The following is a 21,607-nucleotide window of genomic DNA, read 5'->3' as shown; positions in this document are numbered from 1 at the left end:
AATGTTCCATAATTTGGCAGATCTCACAAAACTGGTTCTTTGGATAGGATCCCTTCATGTGACCTTTTGTCTTGCATTCAGTGCACCATAGCTCATTTCCCTTCGTCTCTTTCTACATATTTTTTAATTCCTTCATCATTCGGATCATATCCTTATGGAGAGCTCGGACCTTTTTGCTGCCCTTTTCATCATCACTGCTATCTTCTTCCGTAGACACGTCATCTAAGTCGGATGAGCTACTTTTCTTCTTCTTTTTTGTTTTATGTTCACTCTCCAAGTCCATCACCCGATTGTATGCTTCGGTGTATGATGATGGCAGCACTATCTTCATTTTCTTCCTTAACTCCAGGCGTAATCCCTCAATGAACCATCACTTTTTCAGCCCATCTACCGGCTTACTTTCCATTTTATTTATTAATTCTTTGAGCTTTCTGGCATATACACGGACGGTTTCATTTTTCCCTTGCTTTGTGGTGTAGATTTCTGCTACAATTTCATTGTCATCACACAGCAATTGAATCTCGAGGATCTGTGTCGGCAAACCAATCAACTACTACACCCCATAGGGTTGCTGGAAATTGTTGCACCCATTCATCTGTATCAATTACGCCATTCGCTGTCCAAATTGTTTCGCATGTCTTACAATGTCTGATTGGATCAGCCATTCCTTCACCATCAAACTTTGGTAATTTTTCCTTTAGTCCAGCCATTACTATTCGAGGTTGAGGGATTTGTTGTGTAACTGCGCTATTTTGCACTCCTGCGCTGTTTTGAACTCCCGCGTTGTTCTGCACACCCACGATGTTTTGCACACCCACGATGTTTTGAACACCCGCGTTGTTCTGCACACCCACACTATTTTGAACACCCGCGCTATTTTGAACAGTCGTTTTATTTCCAATAATCGTGCTATTTGGTGAAGAAGGGTTTTCGTCAAGCGAAGTTGTCCGTTCTAGAAGTGTATCTTGGACAAAGAGTTCACTCCACGCTTATGCTCCCTCGGCACTTCGAGCCGTGTGAGTTAATTCCCTTTCGTCTGGATTCTCTTCCATCAATATATGCAGGTTAAGAAATTCCTCCCTTGCTTCTTCCACCAAATCCAACCCCTATCGAGTCTCTTCCAGCAATTCCTCAATGCTTCGGTGTCTGTCGGCAATCTGCTGAAACCTTCATTTGCATTCAGCCTGTTGTGCCAAAATTAAATTCCCTTGTGCTGTGCGTATTTCATCTTTTTCCTTCAGCTTATTCTTATTTTTGTTCAGCTAATTCGGCATTAGTCTTTATTCCTCTGCCTTCATTCCAGGTCCATCGGGCAATGGCGCCAAATGTTTATCATATGGGGTAAATAGATTAATGCACACAGACAATAGACAAGAACAGCAATACTCCTTTTATTATTCACATATGCCAAAGAGATTACATAATGCTTTTGATGATGATTACAGTGATCTCGGATGGTGTTTATATACTTCCTGAAGAACCTTCCCAAGGGGTCTGTTGGCTACATAACAATTACCGAAGGGCCCGTTGGCTAGATAACAAGAACCTTCCCAAAGGGGCCCGTCGACTACTTTACAATTTTACTGACAACAAAATTGAAAGAATGAAAGCCCTCTGAGTTTCCACTTCAAGCCTGAGAACAAAAACCCTCATGCTCTTTGGTGGTGATTCTATTTAAGGATCACACTAAAGTTTTTCACAGCCATCTCTTCCAGCTAGAAATGATTTACATTTGTAAGAAAAACAGTATATTATCCTTTTTCTGGCAAATTTGGAATCCACATTTTTCTGTACCAAGTTTGATTCACAACTAATATCAACAATTTCAGCAGAGTTCAAGCACTGTACAGGCATCAAGCTACATGTTAGAGGGCCGCCATACCATCCTAATTGCAGTCACCACCTTTGGCAGTCCTCATACCGTTTCAGATATTTAGTAACTACTGCAACTTCGGCAACATCCTGTGCAAGATCCCTACAGCAGCATTGTCCAATTGCTGGTCTCATTCATACAGTCTGACTTATAGCTGAATATCACATGAAGTAAACTCTCACTTGGGTGCCCGACTCCGGAATTGATTGCTCTAGTTTTGTCCTTATTAATTGCTTTCACTAGCATAACTTACAAAGAACGTGTTAGGGTTTTCTAAATTGGTTTATCTCTGGTTCACTTATATGCTGGTAAAGGGCTAATGCTAACAATTTTAGTTGTTACTACCAATCCTTATTGTTAGCAAGCAAGTCTGAAGATTTACATGAAACCTCATCAGCTGGTTAATTGCTATCATTTAAATGTAAGAATATTTGAATTAAATTCTGAGACATTATTATTGACATATTTCTTAACGTCCTCAGTTTGCATCATCATAAATACAATAAAATACTTACATTGAGGCCCTTAGGGCATATCCAGTTTTTCATTTCAATCTTCTATAAATCAAATCAAATTCAAAATTGCATAGAGTTGGCATTCGTTTTCAGCTTCTTTCATACATAAATTAGTTAGGTTTTAATTACACAACTCAGCATTTGTTTTCAGTCTTTTCCATAACCATACAATGCAAACAAAGGAATTATATATATTTCCAAGGTCCCCAATTAGGAAAATTATGAGATCCTAAATAGACGTAGAAACTTCAGAGTGTGAATTATTTCATAAAAATTAAACAGTATATAATCCACTAATGAGAAGCCAATAAATCCTAGACAAGATATGACAAATTTAGATGGATGTGTAAAATGATTCTTGGCAATCAAAGACTTATTATTGTATTTGTTGTTTGAATGTTTACATATAAATCATTATGTATGCATTAATTACTGTAAAATATTTTCACTGCACAAGTTACAAAGACAAACCTTTGGAATTCGCAAAACTGAGACTTTGGAGAATATATCTCTTGGAACATTTGCCAATTCATTAACCAAGTATTTGTCAAGTTCCCCCCATATAACTGTCACGGGAATATTCAACTTAACTTGTGGTTTCTTTTTGCGCCAATATCCCCAGAATATCGCTCGGTAATAGTTCATAGTAGCAGTGATTGATCCAGGTACAGACCATGCTTGCACATATCTGAATTCACATCAAAGGAGCAGTTATACAAAAATACAAACTACATTTATATTACTGTAAGATCATTAATAGTTCATACTAGCAGTGACTGATCCAGGTAGAGATCATGCTTACACATATCTGAATTCACATAAAAATAGCAATGATTCAAAAAACAAACTCCATTTATATTACTGTGAGATTTATATAGTATCCATTAAAATTTTGAGTTATGAATTATATTGCTCTTTGAATATGCACAAGAAAGCCCAATGAATGGGTTTTGTACTAAGCTACATATGAGTGTTGCAAGATATCCTTCAGTGTACACCTGCTCTTACAGGAAAAATATGTTATCTAGCTCGCTGTTCATTGTGGTTGCAGGTTGTGGGGGAGCAACATGGCTATAATCTAAGCCCCAATAAATTCTCAAGTCATACAATTCCACAATACAAGATTTTATTGGGTATTTTACCTATACTTATAATACCTTCTTAAAAATTTATACACCTTTGTTGAGCAGTATATTTCTCAATGGCTATGAATATAATAAAAAATAAGTTCCATATTACTACTATAAGTTTCTTTATTTTTATAATTTTTTAAACAAGTCTTTCAAAGAAAACTTCCAAGGAATAGAAAGTCACACCATTGCTAAATGGTTTCACATTTAGAAAAAAGAAAATCATAGAACCCTTACACTGATTACGTTAGCAGTTAAACAATTGGTTTGATAATTAGAATGTTAGGTCATCCTCTGTATTACTGGAAAGTAACTGGTAAAATAATTTGTTGTTTTAACAGAATGATCAAAGAGATCCTTATAAAGAATTTAACAAATGTACAAAATAGAAATTTTTGAATAAGAAACTTAAGAAGATCAAAAAAAGATCTCATCTATAGAATATACATTAATACACAAAGATGACCATTAAAGTAATATAATAATAATCTTATACCCTCCTTTAATTGCCAATCTATCAACAATGCCAAGTTGGCCCCCGAATTTAGCAAACTTATCTAGACAAGGAGGCTTACTGAGAATGTCTACAGTCTGATCCACAGTTGGAACATACTGCAATTGAACTATCCCAACTTCAACTAACTGCAGAATGTAATGCCAATGAACGCCCACATGTTTGGTTCTTTCATGGATTTGTGAACTCCTTAATTATCCGAAAGCAAGGGAGTTGGGCCCACTTGAGATAAACATGCAACAGGAAGCATTCAACGAAGCTGCCTCACAAGCTGCCTTAACAGCTCCTCGATACTCTGCTTCTGTGGAATAGAGTGAGACTGCATGCTTCTTTGAACTAGTCCAAGTAACTGCCACAGATCCCAAACTGAACACATACCCAGAGGTTGATTTTTTATCATCAACTGAACCTGCCCAATTTGAATCTGTGAACCTATGTAATGATTCTTGCTAGTTATGATTAAAGAATTCAAATCTGAACTAGAAGAATTTCGTTAAATAGTTGGCAGTTAATCGGGCTATGAGGGTTTGGTATTTCTGTTTGAAATAAGACTATAGGAGTAATCCCACAATCATTCACTAAGATGTAAATCAGAGCATATAATTGAACCCAAATACTGTTTTTTTCCCATTTGCTGTTATACAGTAAGGGCCAATACAAACCAGTTGAAGAAAAATATTCAAATGAACTGAACAGTTCCTTACAGATGGATAAGTGCAGACTCGTGAAAGCAACACTCTACTTAATCATAGATCAAACCATTGTAATTACAAATTTGTTCAGTTACAAGTGATAACAGTGAGTTAGAGGTGATGACTTGGACCTGGGTGTTTGCAGACGGAATCTGATTATTCACATGACCAGGTACTCTTGCAATGTTGCCACTGGCTACTCCTCAGTGAAAATCACCGCCGAGACCCTCCATCCTTGACATGGAGCCCAGATAGCCATTCCCATAAACTGCATAAATCCCATGACCAATTGCTGATACTAGTGAGACTCTCGTCGCATATTAGTTCCAGCACACAGGATACACCACGTGGTTGCCTTAATCGATCTTCAAGAGTGATAGGAGAGGAATGTTGGATATCGGGAAGATGTGTGGATGTCGTTCTGATTGTGCTTGCTCACGAGGATACCTTACCAAACTGTATGTTAACTTTCTGGTGGCTGTAGAAAAGACCACACCAGTCCACGCCTTTCAGTTCTGCTCCTATGATCTCTTAGTTGACATAGCTACTGTTCACCATCTATAGAAGAAAACGATAGGTCTGAATACTACTATTACTGTATGCTTCAACAAATAACTTACTTCCAATCTTAAAATAAACAATGTCATAGGCTTCGTTGCCGATTTCTGCCAGAATTTGCCTTTTTGAATCCAGAAATGAGGTGTTGGGGTGACGTCCAACTTCCTCAAACAACTCGAGGAGTTTCGTCCTCAAAGTTTGCCAGTCACATTAAAGCAACCAGAACTTTCAATATATTGAATTCATAAAATCCTGTGTTCTTTCCCAACACAGAGCCTCATCTTTATAACCTTGAAGTGAGGGAAAAGTGTTGGAATAAGAGATGTGGGATAAAACATCAATTTTGTCTTCTAGTCACTTAAGTCACTTTATAAAGTGAATGCCTTATTAAAACATAAAGTAACTTTATTAAAGCACTTTAATACATTAAAAGACGAACTTAAGATAAAACTTCTCTTGTAACTAGCAGGCATCCTTACTGGTAATGTCATTTATCTACCTAGATGTGGAGATAGATTAACCAAGCACCAAAAGAACTAGCACAAAAGAGGGGACATGACAGTCCTCCCTTCCCGGGATTGCTTGCCCTCAAGCAATCTCAATGCTGGATGATGTAAAATAGACTCACCTTCCCAAGTGGTGTCTTCATACGGTAAATCCTTCCAGCGGACTAGATATTCTCTGATGGATTTGTTTTGCAACTTCCTTTCCCTAGTCTCAATCACCTCTGCCGCCTCCAATACAAGTCTACCCTCCTTGTCAAGCAGAGGCAAGCCCTCTGACGATACAACCTGCTGACCATGCCAAGGAAATATAATAGAGAATGAAGGAATCCATAAAAAAAATGTTTGCCGAAGTGACCAGAAGTAAGTATGCTTGTTGCTTGTGTGATCTGCAAATAATCTTAGAAATAGTCTTGAAAAATTTGATGGCCATCAATTTGTGCCAAGGAGAAGATATCAAGAGGGCTTCCTCAAAGCAATACATTCACTATTTCAAACTATCATCTACAATTACAAGAAGATGGAGATGCTTGAGCATTATGATGGCTGCAGTAGTTATAACAATCTCTGGAATCATGTTCCTTTGGCCCAAATCCTATGTAATGGGGCCCATGGTAAATAGGAGTAACAGAAACCCAAATATGTTGTTCAACCATCAGTTCATAGAACCTTGTGTTCATGAGAGGATGGATCTTGTTTAGGTTTTCAATATCATCACCAATAAAGGGAAGCATTGAAAAGAGGCATTGAAATATAGAAGTTTTGTTTGGAACCCCGCCATACAAGGAGCATATTTTAACATGCATCATGGATAGTCAAAGAAGACTGAATCCTCTACATCCTCAAACCTGTGCTCATCGTAAGTTGTGGAGCGTGGAAAGCACCATGCCATGGACATCTTCCAACGGATAAAAATCCTCGGCATCAATCAAGTTGAGCTCTCTAGAGAAGTTGGAGCATAGTTTGCACTTGGTCAGGGATTCCTCTCCAGTGGAAACATTCCATGATATTATCAAATTTGCGCTCTTCGGAGTTTGCAGAGAAAATGTCTACCCACATTAAAGAAATTCTCCAGTGCAACAAAAATCCACAACATCTTCTAAATTGCGCTCTCCACACACTTTGGAGAGCAATTTTGTCTTGATAAGGGATTCCATTCAGCGTCGACGAATTCCATGACCTTATCAAAATGTTGCCTTCCCCTATTTATAGAGCATACTTTTTTGTGCGCTTTGGATTTTCTCCATCACAAACAAATTCTTCATCGCTCCAAAATACCATCATCCTACATTTCCAGGGTGCAATTTTGGGCCCATTGTGGAATTTTCATCTTGGATGGAATCCACAACCCAACTAAATCTCTACACTCCACAAAAGATTGGAACACATTCTTGCTATGGTCGGGGATAGTGTCCAGCATAGAGAAAATCACTTTTAGGTTTAAAACACACATTCTCCTTACTATCGAGCGACAATGGAAGTTCTAAAATTCAAAATTTTAACAAATCGAAAACTTGGAGAAATTCGGGACATCTTGAAAAATCTAGAATTTTTTTGCAAAAAAATCAATAATTTTTGGAAAAATCCGAACGACAAAATATTCAAAATCTTGGAAATGAAAAATCCAAGTGTTGCGAGAATTCCAAAAGATTGTAGAATTGCCATGGCGAAAGTCGGAAAAAATCTCAAAATTTCGAAGATTTCAAAATATCAAACAATGCAAAAAAAATTCCCATGTTCAAAAGATGAAAAGTCAAACTTTTTGGGAAATTTGGGAAAAATCCCAAATTTCAAGAATTTCAAAAGAAATCCATCAAAATCGAAATATGCAAAACGTTGCAAAAATGTTTCAAAGATGGAAAAGTAGGATTTAAAAAGTGATTTTCAAAATGGCTTTTCAAGTTTTTGTTTAATCTTGGTTTTCGGTTAACATAAAATATGAATATTAATTTTTAGTAATATTTAATTTGATTTTTTTTTTAAATAATCCCAAAAATAAGAAATTGCAAGAAAAAAATTTGATTTTTTGTGCATTAAATCATGAAAATTGATTGAATATTATTTTTTAATTAATATTTGATTAAATAATTCCTAAAAAATCAGATTGGGCAAATAAATTTTACAACTTCATAACGAAGTCAATGGATTCAAATTGGAAACATTTTTTAAAAACAGGGAAAAAGGCAACAAGTGGCACAAAAAGGGGAATCTTGGTGGATAACTAAAGCAACTGCCTAATTTTAGCCAACAGATTTAAAGGCAGATTTTTTGAAAGACGAATTATATAAGAAACCTATTCATTCATTCCATCTCACATGGGAATTTGAAGAGCGAATTGAGAGCAAGAGTGAAATTTGGATAGTTTGTGAGAAGGAATATTTTTGAAGAAATTTTGAGATCATTGAGGAGAGAGAAAAGGAATTTACTCAGAATTTGTGACAAAGGACTTTGAATTTCATTAGAAAGAAACAATTTCAGTGAGTTGTCAAAAATTGCATGTTCCTTGAGAGAATCTTGAAAAGTGAATCCCAAGGAGAAGAATTTGGAAATCTTGAAAAAGTTCCAAGATCTTCATCTTTTAGAGAAATTACCTTTTCTTTTTATACTTATTAGGTTTTCTTACGTATGAACATTTTATGTTTTGCAAGACAGAAGAATGGCAAAACCTCAAGGAATAGGAGAAACATGAGGACGACTGATAAATAATGAAAGGAGAGGATTCTACCCTAAATCCAAAATCATGTCAAAGTGGGCAGAAATTAAAGATACGAGCTTTAGTGGCCTTGATTTGAATGAATTCAATCAGAGAATGTTTGGATACCTATAATGTCCTCGATTTAGTAGGTTCCTGGAGTTTGGATTTGTCAACTCATCAGCGCGACCCCCATGAGTTGACGTTTGGTTTTGGGGGTCTTTGATATGGATTTGCTATTTTTGGACTTACTATTTTTAGTAAGCCAGTTTTGGTCAGTTCCTATTTTTGGTCGAGACAATTCTGACATTGTTGGTTACTTATCATTTTGTTTTGGGCTCTGGGCGAATTGATCTGGTGAAGTCATATTTATTGCAATTATATTGAGACTTAATGATTATTTAATGCATAGGTGTTTAACTATGGTGCTTATATTATAAAGTAATTGGACTTTATATTATAAAGGATTGTTTAAGTGAGAATTGTCAAAGTGAAGCCAGGTTGTACAAAATCTTATAAATATGACTTCATTCGAAGAGGAAAAGGATCTCGAATTATTATATTGAAATTGCTCTTATTGCCTGGCTGAGGGTTTGAAAAATACTATGATCTTTCTGGATAATTGTGGTGAGTTAAATAATTATCTAAATCTCCTACTATAGCGTCTGTGGCTTCGGAGATTATACTTGTGAGGGAAATCGTTGATGTGGGATTGGAAGTTTGAGTTCAATAAGCAAATCGATTGTGGAATATTAACTGTGTGATTGTACATTTTGAAGTCACCTCTTAAATACATTGCGGCTAGGAGTTATTAACTGGTGCAGCATATAATTTTTGTCCACATTTCATACGGGTTTGGGAGGCAAATAACGACCGTCGTGGTGGAGGTAAAACACTGGTCGTACCCTGCATATTGGCAGCCGCATTTAATAACCGCCGGACTGTGTCTTTCCCTGTCAGCATTAGGATTCTTACTTGGCCACGTTATTGAAAAAGGGGACATTGGTATTCAGCAGAAATTGTTTCAACAACTAGCATAGCGAAGGATCAGGTTCATTTGTTATATCATTCCAGAAGTCTTTAGTTTAAAAATATAGTGAAAACTTGTTATATTTTTCCTTTCTCAATAAGCTTACACAGTAAATTGAAAGTATATTTTATAAATCAATTAAATAAAACAAGAAATATAACTCCTTTGCATTGTGGCATTAAAATTTCTATCAAGGCAGATTTAGAGATTTTACAGTGGTATCAAAGCAGTTTCCTGCCAGCCTGCAAGAATTGGGCTCAAAAAATTTAGAGGCATTTCTGTTATTTTGCATCTTGAGATATGGATGGTGAACATAGGTTTGTTCCAGGTATGCACTACACCTGACAAGATTAGAATGTGCCTCTCGAAGAGGAAGAGCTAGAGATTCAATTTGGCTCGATTGGTAGTCAGGGTGGTTCTGGTGGCTTCGGACAATGTGCTATTGATGCTTAGGTTGATAGTGATACCTTGCAAGCATTTTGAAATATTGCAGCCAGGCAATAGCAGATGACAGGTGTTCTCCAACAATTGTCTAACACCTTGCAGCAGTTAACTTTGTCTTAGGATCGAGGTAGAGAGAGAGACCGAGATATTTTTGTTGGTTCCTACAGGTCACGTGTGGATGCAAGGCCCCGGGCTAATGACAAGCACAGGACCAAGGATCATGTTAGGATGGATGACAGGGTGGATAGGACAGGCCACAGAGACCCACCTTTCAAAGACCCAAATTAGATAAAGTTAGCACTACTTCTGACATTGCTCCATTTGCTGATGATGTACTTACTCACTTTCATGAGTGGCATGCTCTTCCTCAAAGCATTAAAGGATAACTTGAGTTTTGACAGATATCTAACATAGAAGCATGAGCATTCCCAGGGTAGGCCTACTATTGACAGACAGCAGCCCAGGTATACTAAGCTCCAGCAGGCAGCTAGTGAGATGACATTGGCTCATTTTAATGGAAGCGGTAGAGTGACTACTAGAGCCTGGGTCCACAACCTCGACACCTACCTTGCTTTGCATCCAATGACTAAGGAGGACGCCATCAAGTTGTTGTGCTACATCTTGATGGAGTTGCACACAATTGGTGGTATCATGGTTTAGTATCTCTCTATCATGATCAGATCATATCATACCAGGAGTTGGTTGATAGATTGATACAATGTTTTCACAAGAAGGATCCTGAGGTTTACTTTAGGGAGTTGGCTGAGTTACGACAGACTACTAGTTTGGAGGCATTCATCAATGAGTTTCAGAGGTTGTCAATGGTGTATGACATTTCTAAGCTAAGGAGGGTTATGCTTTTCATTCAGGGCCTTGTTGAGCGACTCGGAGGATGAATTAAGTCATTGGATCCCCCATCATTACACAAAGCAATGAAAAAGGCACGTAATTTAGAGGCCTCTACACCTAGAGGCAAGTTTGCCTCCAAGCCTACTACATCCTCCTATGATAGGACACCTCCTCGGAGAGAGGAAAAGACGAAGGGTAAGTGCTCTGTTTAAGCACCCATGGACCGGGAAACAATTACTGATTTCAGGAGGAAGTTGTGTTTCTATTGCAAGGGTCCCTATGATGTTGACCATGACTATCCTATGAAACCAAAGGGTAAAAATAGGATGATGGAGTGGTTCTAATATGACGATGGCAGTACTGATTTTCAGGAGCAGTTTGGGGATTATGATCTGGATTAGCATAGGAGTAATGATGTCGATGATGAGGTGGATGACTCCAACCTTAAAGTAGCTTACTTATCCAATACGAGGAAGGAGGGAGCTTTCAGGATGCGTGGGCTCATAGCTCGACAGGGTATTGTTGCTTTATTTGATACTGGAGCTACTCATAATTTTATTGATACGCATTTGGTTACTAGGAGAGGTATGCAGACTAAGGATTTTGAGGGCCTACGATTACAGGTAGCTAATGGTTACACTTTAAAGTATAACAAGATGATTACAGATCTTCCTCTGAAACTCAATACATATACTTTCTTTACTGATTTTTATGTGGTAGACATGGACGGGACAGATATAGTCCTTGGTATGGGCTAGTTACATACACTTAAGGATATTTAGTATGGAGAAGATGGAAATGAGATTTATCAAAGATGGGCAGCCCCAAGTTCTCAAGGCGATCCGTAATGATGAGTTGAAGCAAATCTCCCTTAGGCACATGCAGCATTTGGTTCGACATGAGGATATTATTGATTAGGCAGTGAAGTGTGTGATTATGCCTACTCAAAAGAATATATTTGATTCCCGAGTCAAATGTGCATAAGGTTATCCTGCGGACATTTCACAATTCTCCTATGTCTAGTCACCCTAGGTTTTTTTAAACTTATAGACTGGTTTGGAAGAGATTTACATGGAAGCGATTGAAGACTGATGTTCATTGCTATGTCCGAGAGTGTTCGATTTGTCAGAGGAACAAACATGAAAACACATACGCTGCTGGCTTATTACAGCCACTTCCTATTCCTGAAAGGAAGTGGGAAGGAATCTCCATGGACTTCATTGTGGGCTTGCCTAAAGCCCAAGGGCGGGATTGTATATATGTGGTAGTAGATAGGCTCATGAAGTATGCTCATTTCTTCTCTATTACCACTACCTATTCAGTTGTGTAGTTGGCTGAATTATTTTTCAGAGAGATCTTCAAATTAAATGGTTTACCTAAAACCATTGTGAGTAACTGTGACAGTAGACTTATGAGTCATTTTTGGAAGGAGATTTTTAGATTGTGTGAGACTGAGTTGACTCCTAGCACCAGCTACCATCCGCAGACTAATGGCCAGACGGATATAGTGAACAAGTGGGTTCAAGGTTATTTGTGGAATTATATCTCTTCTCAACATAAGGCGTGGGTAAAGTGGATTCACTTCTGTGAATAATGTACAATTCCACTCATCACATGACTATACAAATGTCGCCTTTCAGAGCTCTATATGGATATGAAACACCTAGTTTTGTAGACTTGTTATGTAGTGATAGCAATGTACCAACTGCTAGGGAGTTGTTGGAAGATAGTCAAGATGTAGTGAGGACCTTGAAAGATAATATATAGAGAGCATAGAATAAGCAAAAGCAATATGCTGATCAGAAGAGAACTCAAAACTTTTCAAGTAGGGGACATGGTCTAATTGATGTTGCAGCCATATCAGCAGTCTTCGATCAAGAAAAGTGGAGCTAAGAAACTTAAGCCGCAATATTATGGACCCTTTCGAATTGTGTGGCGGGTTGGTGAGGTGGCATATGAATTGCGATTGCCTGATGATAGCAAAGTTCATAATGCGTTTCATGTTTCACGCCTCAAGGGGGCTTTGGGTCATCGTGTGATACCTTCTCCTGTATTGCCTTCGTTTGATGATGAAGGAAAATTGGAGCTGATTCCGGAAGCAATTCTTGATACTAGAGAAAGGCAATTGCGAGGAAGGACCATTCATGGGTTTTTGGCTAAGTGGCAGAATCTTCCAAATGAGGACGCCACTTAGGAGCCTGAGGATATTCTACAGCATCCCAGATTGCGATTGCTTAAGGACAAGCAAATCTTGGGGAGGGAGGACTGTAATGTCCCCAATTTAGCAGGTTCCTGGAGTTTGCATTTGTCAACTCATCAACACAACCCCCATGAGTTGACGTGTGGTTTTGGGGGTCTTTGATATGGATTTGCTATTTTTGGACTTACTATTTTTAGTAAGTCACTTTTGGTCAGTTCCTATTTTTGGTTGAGGCAGTTCTGACATTGTTGGTTACTTATCATTTTGCTTTGGGCTCTGGGTGAATTGATCTAGCGAAGTCATATTTATTGCAATTATATTGAGACTTAATGATTATTTAATGCATTGGTGCTTAATTATGGTGCTAATATTATAAAGTAATTGAACTTTATATTATAAAGGGTTGTTTAAGTGAGAAGTGTCAAGGTGAAGCCAAGTTGTACAAAATCTTCTAAATATGACTTCATTCGAAGAGGAAAAGGATCTCGAATTTATATATTGAAAGTGTTCTTATTGCCTGGCTGAGGGCTTGAAAAATATTGTGATCTTTCTAAATAATTGTGCTGAGTTAAGCAATTATATAAATCTCCTACTATGGCATCTATGGCTCTAGAGATTATACTTGTGAGGGAAATTGTTGATGTGGGATTGGAAGTTTGAGTTCAATCAGCAAATCGATTGTGGAATATTAACTGTGTGACTGTACATTCTGAAGTCACGTCTCAAATACATAGCGGCTAGGAGTTATTAACTAGTGTAGCATATAAATTTTGTCTACATTTCAAACAGGTTTGGGAGGCAAATAATGACCAGCGTGGTGGAGATAAAACACTAGCCGTACCCTGCATATTGGCGGTTGCATTTGATAACAGCCGGATTGTGTCTTCCCCCATCGGCATTAGGATTCTTACTTGGCCACGTTATTGAAAAAGGTGGCATTGGTACTCAGCAGAAATTGTTTCAACAACTGGCATAGCAAAGGATCAAGTTCATTTGTTAAATCATTCCAGAAGTATTCAATTTAAAAATATTGTGCAAACTTGTTATATTTTTCCTTTCTCAATAAACTTACACATTAAATTGAAAGTATATTGTATAAATCAATTAAATAAAACAAGAAATATAGCTCCTTTGCGTTGTGGCATTAAAATTTCTATCTAGGAAAACTTAGAGTTTTACATTTTCTTATGTATGAACATTTTCTATTTTGTAGGAGGGAAGAATGGCAAAACCCCGAGAAATAGGAGAAACACAAAGACAGTTGATAAAGAATGAAAGGAGAGGATTCTACCCTAAATCCAAAATCATGTCAAAGAGGGCAGAAATTAGTGATACGAAACTTAATGGCCTTGATTTGAATGAATTCAATTAGAGAATGCTTGGATACAACGACCATCGTCCTACACACCTAGCTACCAGAATTGTGAGAAGCAAAATTGTTGTTGCAGCTGGTTTCCCTCCTGCCTTTCAACATCCAAAGTTGATCTTGGAATGTGCCAAACACTATAGTACCAAAAACAAAACAATCAAGGATTCAGAACGAAATATTCTCACAGATTTTTTTCCAACATCCATAACTGAAGCATTTGGGATTCCTTCACATTCGAGAATGGTAATGAAAAGACAAGAGCAAGCACTCAAAATCTACATTGCTCGAATCTGATTTCTATGTAGAAAATTTCAACAAGAGATGGCTGAAAAAGAATAGATAACATCATTAGTTGCATTTTTGGCATACCTCATTCCTATAGATTTGAATCTTGGATATGGTGCTACGTTGAGTAGGTGACAGAAGGTGACAGGATAGATTAGGCTGGACTCATAAGTGACAACCTAAATGAGCAATTGATAAATCTAGAGCACACAAAAAAATTCTACATTAGCTCATACATCATCTATATGCTAACAGGCATGATGAATTATGATGGGTTGAGATGCAAAGGACCAATTAGCAGTGAAACCCAACACCTGAAAGTTCAAGAGTCCTACCTGTAGTTGCATTTATATTCCAAGGATGATTATGTAAGGGTTATTGATGTCTTTGCCCTGCACATAGTGAGGACCCTAATGGAGCCCAAAATTTTTGCCTCCATTTGTGAAACAATGTTGGTGTTTCATGATGGAGATCTGGAAGATGCAAAGACAAAGAGGGATACCAATCATCATGATTAAATTGTTGGAAGAAATAATGATATATATCTATAAAGAAGTGAAGCCAAGCTAGAGTTCGTTCAATGCTCATCAATATTTGGGGACAAATATGCTAAGGGTGGAAATTTATAAATTTCCACATGTGTGACATAAATTCCTTCATGTAGCTGCCTAGTCTTATGAAGATCTTTATTTAAAAGCAAGACTTCTAGATGCATATCCACTTATAAAAGTTTATTAATTGTTGCCGGTAAAATCTATAGTGTAGCCGATGGGTAGAATAGTATCCGAATGGGCGTGTGACGCTTGAGTCACCCCTTCGGAAAGGTATATGTACACGGTCCGAAATGGACTTTGAATCATGATTGTAATCGTTGTAATCATTGTATTCCGATTGTAAGCATTGAGTGCATATTGCATATATGAATAAAGTATCTATTCTGTGTTCTGTGTTGTATCATGCTATACTACACGCGTTAAGTATCTTTACCCTGTATGGTAAACATTTGGGATTGTTGCCAAACAAACCTGGAATGAATCTAGAACGAAGGGAAGGAAATGTTATGAAGATTCATGCCGAATTTTCTTAACAAGGATAGAAATAAGATAAAAGATAAGGATGAAATACGTACAGCACAAGAAGTTTTAATTTTAGCACAGCAGGCGAAGTGCAGACAGAAGCTTCAGCAGATTGTCGATGGACACCAAGGGCATGAGGGGGCACAAATGGAGGGAGTGCATTCACCTAGTAGGCCCAGGAGTACCGAGGAATTGCTGGAGGAGACTCGACAACAATTGAAGTTGGTGGAAGAAACAAAGGAGGAGTTCATTAACCTGTATACGCCGAGGGTAGAGCAGTTGAATGGAAGGAAAGCAACTTGCATGGCTCGAAGTGCCGAGGAAGCACAAGCGTGGAGTGAACTCTTCATTCCCAATACACCCGACGAAAGGATACAGGAAGAGAATCGAACAACTTCGCTTGAGGAAGATCTTTTCTCCCCAAGTAACACGATTGTCGGAAGTAGGATGGTTGTCTCACGCAGCACGGTTGTACAAATAGCATGGGTGTGCAGAATAGCGCAGGTGTGCAGAACAGTGCGGGTACTCAAAACAATGTGAGTACTCAAAACAATGTGGGTACTCAGAACAGCGCAGGTATTCTGAACAGTGTGGGTGCTCAAAACAGCGTGGGTGCTCAACAAGTACCTAAGAATCAAAAGAAAGAAGCGATGACAGGTCCCAAAGAAAAATTACCAAAGTTTAATGGTGACAGAACAGAAAATCCAATCAGACATTGCAAGACATGCAAAACCATATGGATAGCAAATGGCATGACGAACGAGGACGATTGGGTCAAATAGTTCCCAACAACCCTACGGGGTGTAGCAATTGATTGGTTTTCGAACACTGACCCTCAAAAACTGACTACATGGATGGAGGTCAAAAAGGAGTTCGTAGCAGAGTTTCGACTGCTACGAGATGATAATGAAATTGTAGCAGAAATATACAGTACCAAACAAGGAAAGAAAGAAACAATCTAGGCCTATGCCAGACAGCAAAAGAGCTGGTTGGGAAAATGGAAAATCAACCGACAGACGGATTGAAGAAACGATGGTTTGCAGAGGGGCTACGGCTGGCTTTGAAAAAGAAGATGAAGATTGTACCACCCACGTCATACGTCGATGCGTATAATCGCACGATGGATTGGGAAGCGAACAAAAGACAAGTAAGAAGAAAAAGCATAAGTCATCGAATTCAGACGATTCATCATCTGAAAGAAGCAGTACTGATGAGGAATTGAATAAAAAAGTTCGAGCATCATAGAAAAATATGCTCAGAATGATGAAAGAATTTAAGAATTTGAAAAAGAATCCAAACATAGTGAAGGGAGAATTGTGGTGCATAGACTGTAAAGAGGATGGCCATACAAAGGGCTCATGCCCGAAGAAACAGTTTTGTGACATCTGCCACGTTACAGGACATTCCCTAAAGGAGTGCCCATTTAACATGAAATCAAAAGGACACCAGCAGGTGTTACTAACGCAGGAAGTATCCACCGAGAATAACACAAGCAACGATGCAACTTCAGGAGGATATCGCAACAATAATAGACGCAGAAGGGGTGGCAATAACAAAAATAACAATGGAGGCCGGAGTCAAATACAGTACAACGCGAGTGGAAGGCCAATGATTCAACGTCGTGCATGCAATCTCTGGGGCCACTTGGCTAGAGACTGTACTACGAAGGAGACGTCGCAATTACTATGCAGATGGTGTGGTTCGGGGGACCACGAAGATTCAAAATGCCCAAAGCAAGGCGTAAATCTAATAAGTAATGAAACATGTGATTAGAAGGTCCTGGCGGTCACAGGGGAGCAAGCGCAGAAAGCAAAATACCCTAATGCAGAAGAAGAGAAGGAGAGGCTACAAAAAGCACGAACAGAGCTAGAAAGGCAAATAAAAATAGGGAAATCACAAGTAAAAGACACTACCAAAACTTCGAAAAGTAACTTGCCAGAACAAAACATGATGAGGCAGATAATGCAAACAAAAGTTCCTACTAAATTAAATGACCTTCTCACGATGCCACAGTTGTGAACAGCTATTATGAATATGACACCGCCTCTGAAAGTGATGGAGGAAATAGGAAAGGACAGTAGTAGAACGACAGCAGCAAACCCGATGCTATTGGCACTTAGGATAGGAAGGCATCCGACAGTAGTGGAAATGGGCATTCTAGGCACTGTACTAACAGAAACAATTGTAGACAGAGGATCAGGTGTGAACATGCTACCAGAAGATATTTGGAATTAGCTAGGACAACCCACGCTGTGGCCACCTACTTTCTAGTTACTCATGGCAAATCAGCATGGGATAAAACTATTGGGAACTTTGATGGCACAATCGGTAACAATCGGGACGCAACCATTTCTACTAGATTTTGTGGTCATCCCACTAAAGAGAAGAGGGCACGCCGCCATCCTTGGATGAGGGTGGTTAATGTAAGCAAAAGTAAAACATGACTGGAAACGAAACACCCTATCCATGGAACGCGGAGGCAAAAGGTTCATAATTGACTTGCACACACAGATGGTGGGGGAGGAGGCAGCGTCGTCAGACTCAAAAGGCAAGAGTGATGACAAAAGAAAAGAGAGAATGGAACCAGATGAAGGAGTATTGAGATTAGGAGAGTCGAATGATGATGACCTAGACTCGGTGAACAGCCTATTCCACTGGCAAATGGAAGATTACGAGCTCTTTCCGACCTATAATATGTTAAGGGTTGACAAAGGTGAGAAAGGAGAGGAAAATGAATGTCCGAAGGAATACAGAGAAGCGGAAGAAGGAAAGGCAGTTACGGCTGAAGCTGAAGGGAAGAACATACCGTATGAACCCAGCAAAAGGAAAGATTCCACCATACGGTACACAATGAATGGACCGTGCAGAAAGAAAATGTTATGTTGCACGACGGATTTAATAGAAAGGTGTCGGCAACAAGGAAAACACATTGTACAGTCCGTACAGGAAACAAAGAGGAAAGGCTTAATAAAAATTGCAGTTGTACAGAGTGAAGGTTCTAGAATCAAGAATACAGCGATTGACAGCAAGGAGTGGCAGCTGACAAAATTCATGGTACCAAGTTTGAGGATTGCAATCGAAAACAAGCTTGGAGATATGGAAAGTCTGAGAGAGGGATGGTATAATTTAAATAAACTTGATGAGCAACGATTGCAGGCACAATGGGTCATGAAGGTTACACAGAACAAGCATAAGGCATGGCACGATAAGAACTTGAAGTTGAATAGATTTCACTCGGGACAGCTAGAGTTGAAGTATAATGGGCGCAACGAGATTAGACCAGGCAAATTTAAAATAAAATGGGTCGGACCATATAAAATCCGTGAAGTGGGTGATTACAGAGCAATAAAATCATGGACCCTCGACAGGAAGGAAGTAGTCGATGCAGTGAATGGGTCGAAGCTGAAAGTCTATCATAAAAAAAATAACACACCTCTGTGGATGAGCAACTGAGAGACAATCTAAAAATTAATAAATATTGGTGTGTATGTGTAAAATAAGTGTAAATAATAATAAAGGATTAAAAAAAAAATTCATAATAGGCATAAGTAAGAATATGACAGAAGGCACCGTACAGTCTTTGGGAGTCTTTTAGTAGCATACCATAGAAAGGATTGACTCAAGAATAGCACCGTACAGCATTGACAGGATATTAAAAAAAATTAGCTAGAAGGAACAACTAGAAGAAGAGCAAGCTTTCTTGTACAGCCATACAAATCAAAGAGCATTGAATATCAAGTAAAGACCATCAGAACCATACCGTATGGCCCGTATGAAAGTACTAGGAGGGAGCATTGAGTGCGACCAATTGCAAAGACCGTACAATAGCAGGAAATAGAGGAAAATACCGTACGGCCACATACCAAAAGAACCCATATGAACGTTGGATGAAAGAGAGCCTTGACTGTACGGCCATGAAGGAGACCGTACCAACATTGGGAAAGCGACTTGACCGTACCGCCATATACAAAGTAAAAATAAGTGGCTCGATCGTACAGTACAATGAAGATAATTAAACTAGGAACAAAGAGACCATACGGCCGTACGGACAAAGGAAACACAAGCATATGGATTGTACAGATGCACGGGTTTAAAGAGAACTAAAGGGAAACATTGGGGGACCATACGGCCAAGCAAGGACAGTGACATACTCTGTCGTACGAGGTTAAGTGGTGATTTAATAAAAAGGATTAGAGAAGGACAGAGGTACAGTAATAAAGTTACCCTTCGGAGGTCGTACCAGAGCATTCAAGAGGAAGGAGGAGCCATACTCTTCAGGAAGCAAGAGGTTCTAAAAAAAAAAGATGACGACAAATCAAAACAGTTCAGAATGAGTAACGTATGATACCGAAGGGAAGGGAAAGATATAAAAAGGTAGTAAAACATAAGCCATTGGCAGAAAGAGTATGGGATTAGAAGAAAATCACAAAAAAGGTGTTCCATGGAGTTTTTTGTGGGTTTGAGGGTGCTAATTTGGTCTTGGCAGTGGGGGCGCTGCCCCTCGACCCCACCCCGTGCTTAGGGCTCTGCCTCAGGATCTCGCAAGGGCACTGCCCCTCAACCTCGCTGGGGGCAATGCCCCCTAGACACCCAGTCAGTTCAATTATCAGTTGTGGGAAGTGTGACCAATTGATAAGACCTGGAGCTGCTGTAGGCATGGAGTATTTGTCTGCCAGAGGTGGAAAGGGCACTGGAGAAGCCTTTTGAGAGGGGTGCTACGCTCTGAGGCACTCGAAGTAGGTATTGGACGTGAGGTTGTCTTGGTGGATGCATAGAGAGCTCGGAAGGAGCTGATCATCCAGTTGGAGGCAGTTGCATTGGAAGTAGAGAAGGCAACACAAATGGCTATCAAGGTCAGATTGGCTAAGGTGACAGTATTCTGTTAGCAGAGGCTACAGATGCAACGTGTTTTGGAGACCAGTTTGGTGCAAGCATGGGAGAAATGTGAATGTGATGTGATGGAAAAAGATCTATCCTGTTATAGTTAGTCACAATTAGTGTATTCTATTTTGTTAATCTGTCTCGGATATTTGGTAATTGTAGTCTGGAGACGAATTTTCTTTTGGAGGGATGATGTTGTCAGTAAAATCTATAGTGTAGCCGACAGGTAGAATAGTATCTGAATGGGCGCGTGACGCTTGAGTCACCCCTTCAGAAAGGTATATGTACACTGTCTAAAATGGACTTTGAATCATGGTTGTAATCATTGAATCATTGTATTCGGATTGTAAGCATTGAGCGCATATTGCATATATGAATAAAATATCTATTCTATGTTTTGTGTTGTATCATGCTATACTACATGCGTTAAGTACTTTGAAACATAATGTTAGAGATTGAATTGAAAAAACATATCAAAGAGAGTTTACTGATTAAGATCATGAACTCAATGCATATAAGTATTGAATCTGCTGAGATAATAGACTCTTCATCAAGCAATGATAATCTAAAGTTTAAACATATAAAGATCATTGCCATAGCTGCGTGATTATCCATTCACTCCCAAGATTCAGAGCACATTTATCCATGTCACATAATATATTGAATCACAGTGAACGGGTGGATACAATGCGAAGTTGTAATACAAACTGTAAATCAATATATAGTTGGTGATTGAATGAAAGGAGGGAAGTGACTTAAATTATCTCCTTGCCACATCTTAATATGTCATAAAAAGCAATTCATTGCAAACATAACCAGCACCAATTTCACCAATTAGCATTCCATATAGAAAATACAGTTAAAAGAAACTCCAACAGCTGATGGATACAATCAGATGATATAGAGTAGAAAAGTCTTTAGATGTCGCTAAGCTCAATCAAAGATCCCTAAGAAAAATCAATGTTCAATTAAGGAGTCTTGGCATTCACGCAAACA

At 38.7% G+C, this 21,607-nt stretch overlaps 1 protein-coding gene across 8 annotated transcripts in view; it reads right to left on the bottom strand.

Moving 5' to 3' along the window:
* The window catches only part of LOC149536178 (uncharacterized), a 203,970-nt gene that overhangs the window by 52,267 nt on the left and 130,096 nt on the right, over window positions 1-21,607 (bottom strand). For all 8 annotated transcript variants that reach the window (XR_016356796.1, XM_089803747.1, XM_089803744.1 and 5 more), the window contains one exon: window positions 2,860-3,076. Coding sequence is in view for 7 of the 8 variants with exons in the window: in XM_089803747.1 (XP_089659873.1) it covers window positions 2,860-3,076 (217 nt within the window). In the remaining variant the exon portion in view is untranslated. The remainder of the gene's footprint in view (window positions 1-2,859; window positions 3,077-21,607) is intronic.

This window comes from Cupressus sempervirens, chromosome 10 (genome assembly GCF_028749045.1).
Source record: "Cupressus sempervirens isolate cs-2001-9-10 chromosome 10, ASM2874904v1, whole genome shotgun sequence".
Taxonomy (NCBI): domain Eukaryota; kingdom Viridiplantae; phylum Streptophyta; class Pinopsida; order Cupressales; family Cupressaceae; genus Cupressus; species Cupressus sempervirens.
Note: the sequence above shows the minus strand (reverse complement) of the source record. Positions and strands in the feature narration are given on the sequence as shown.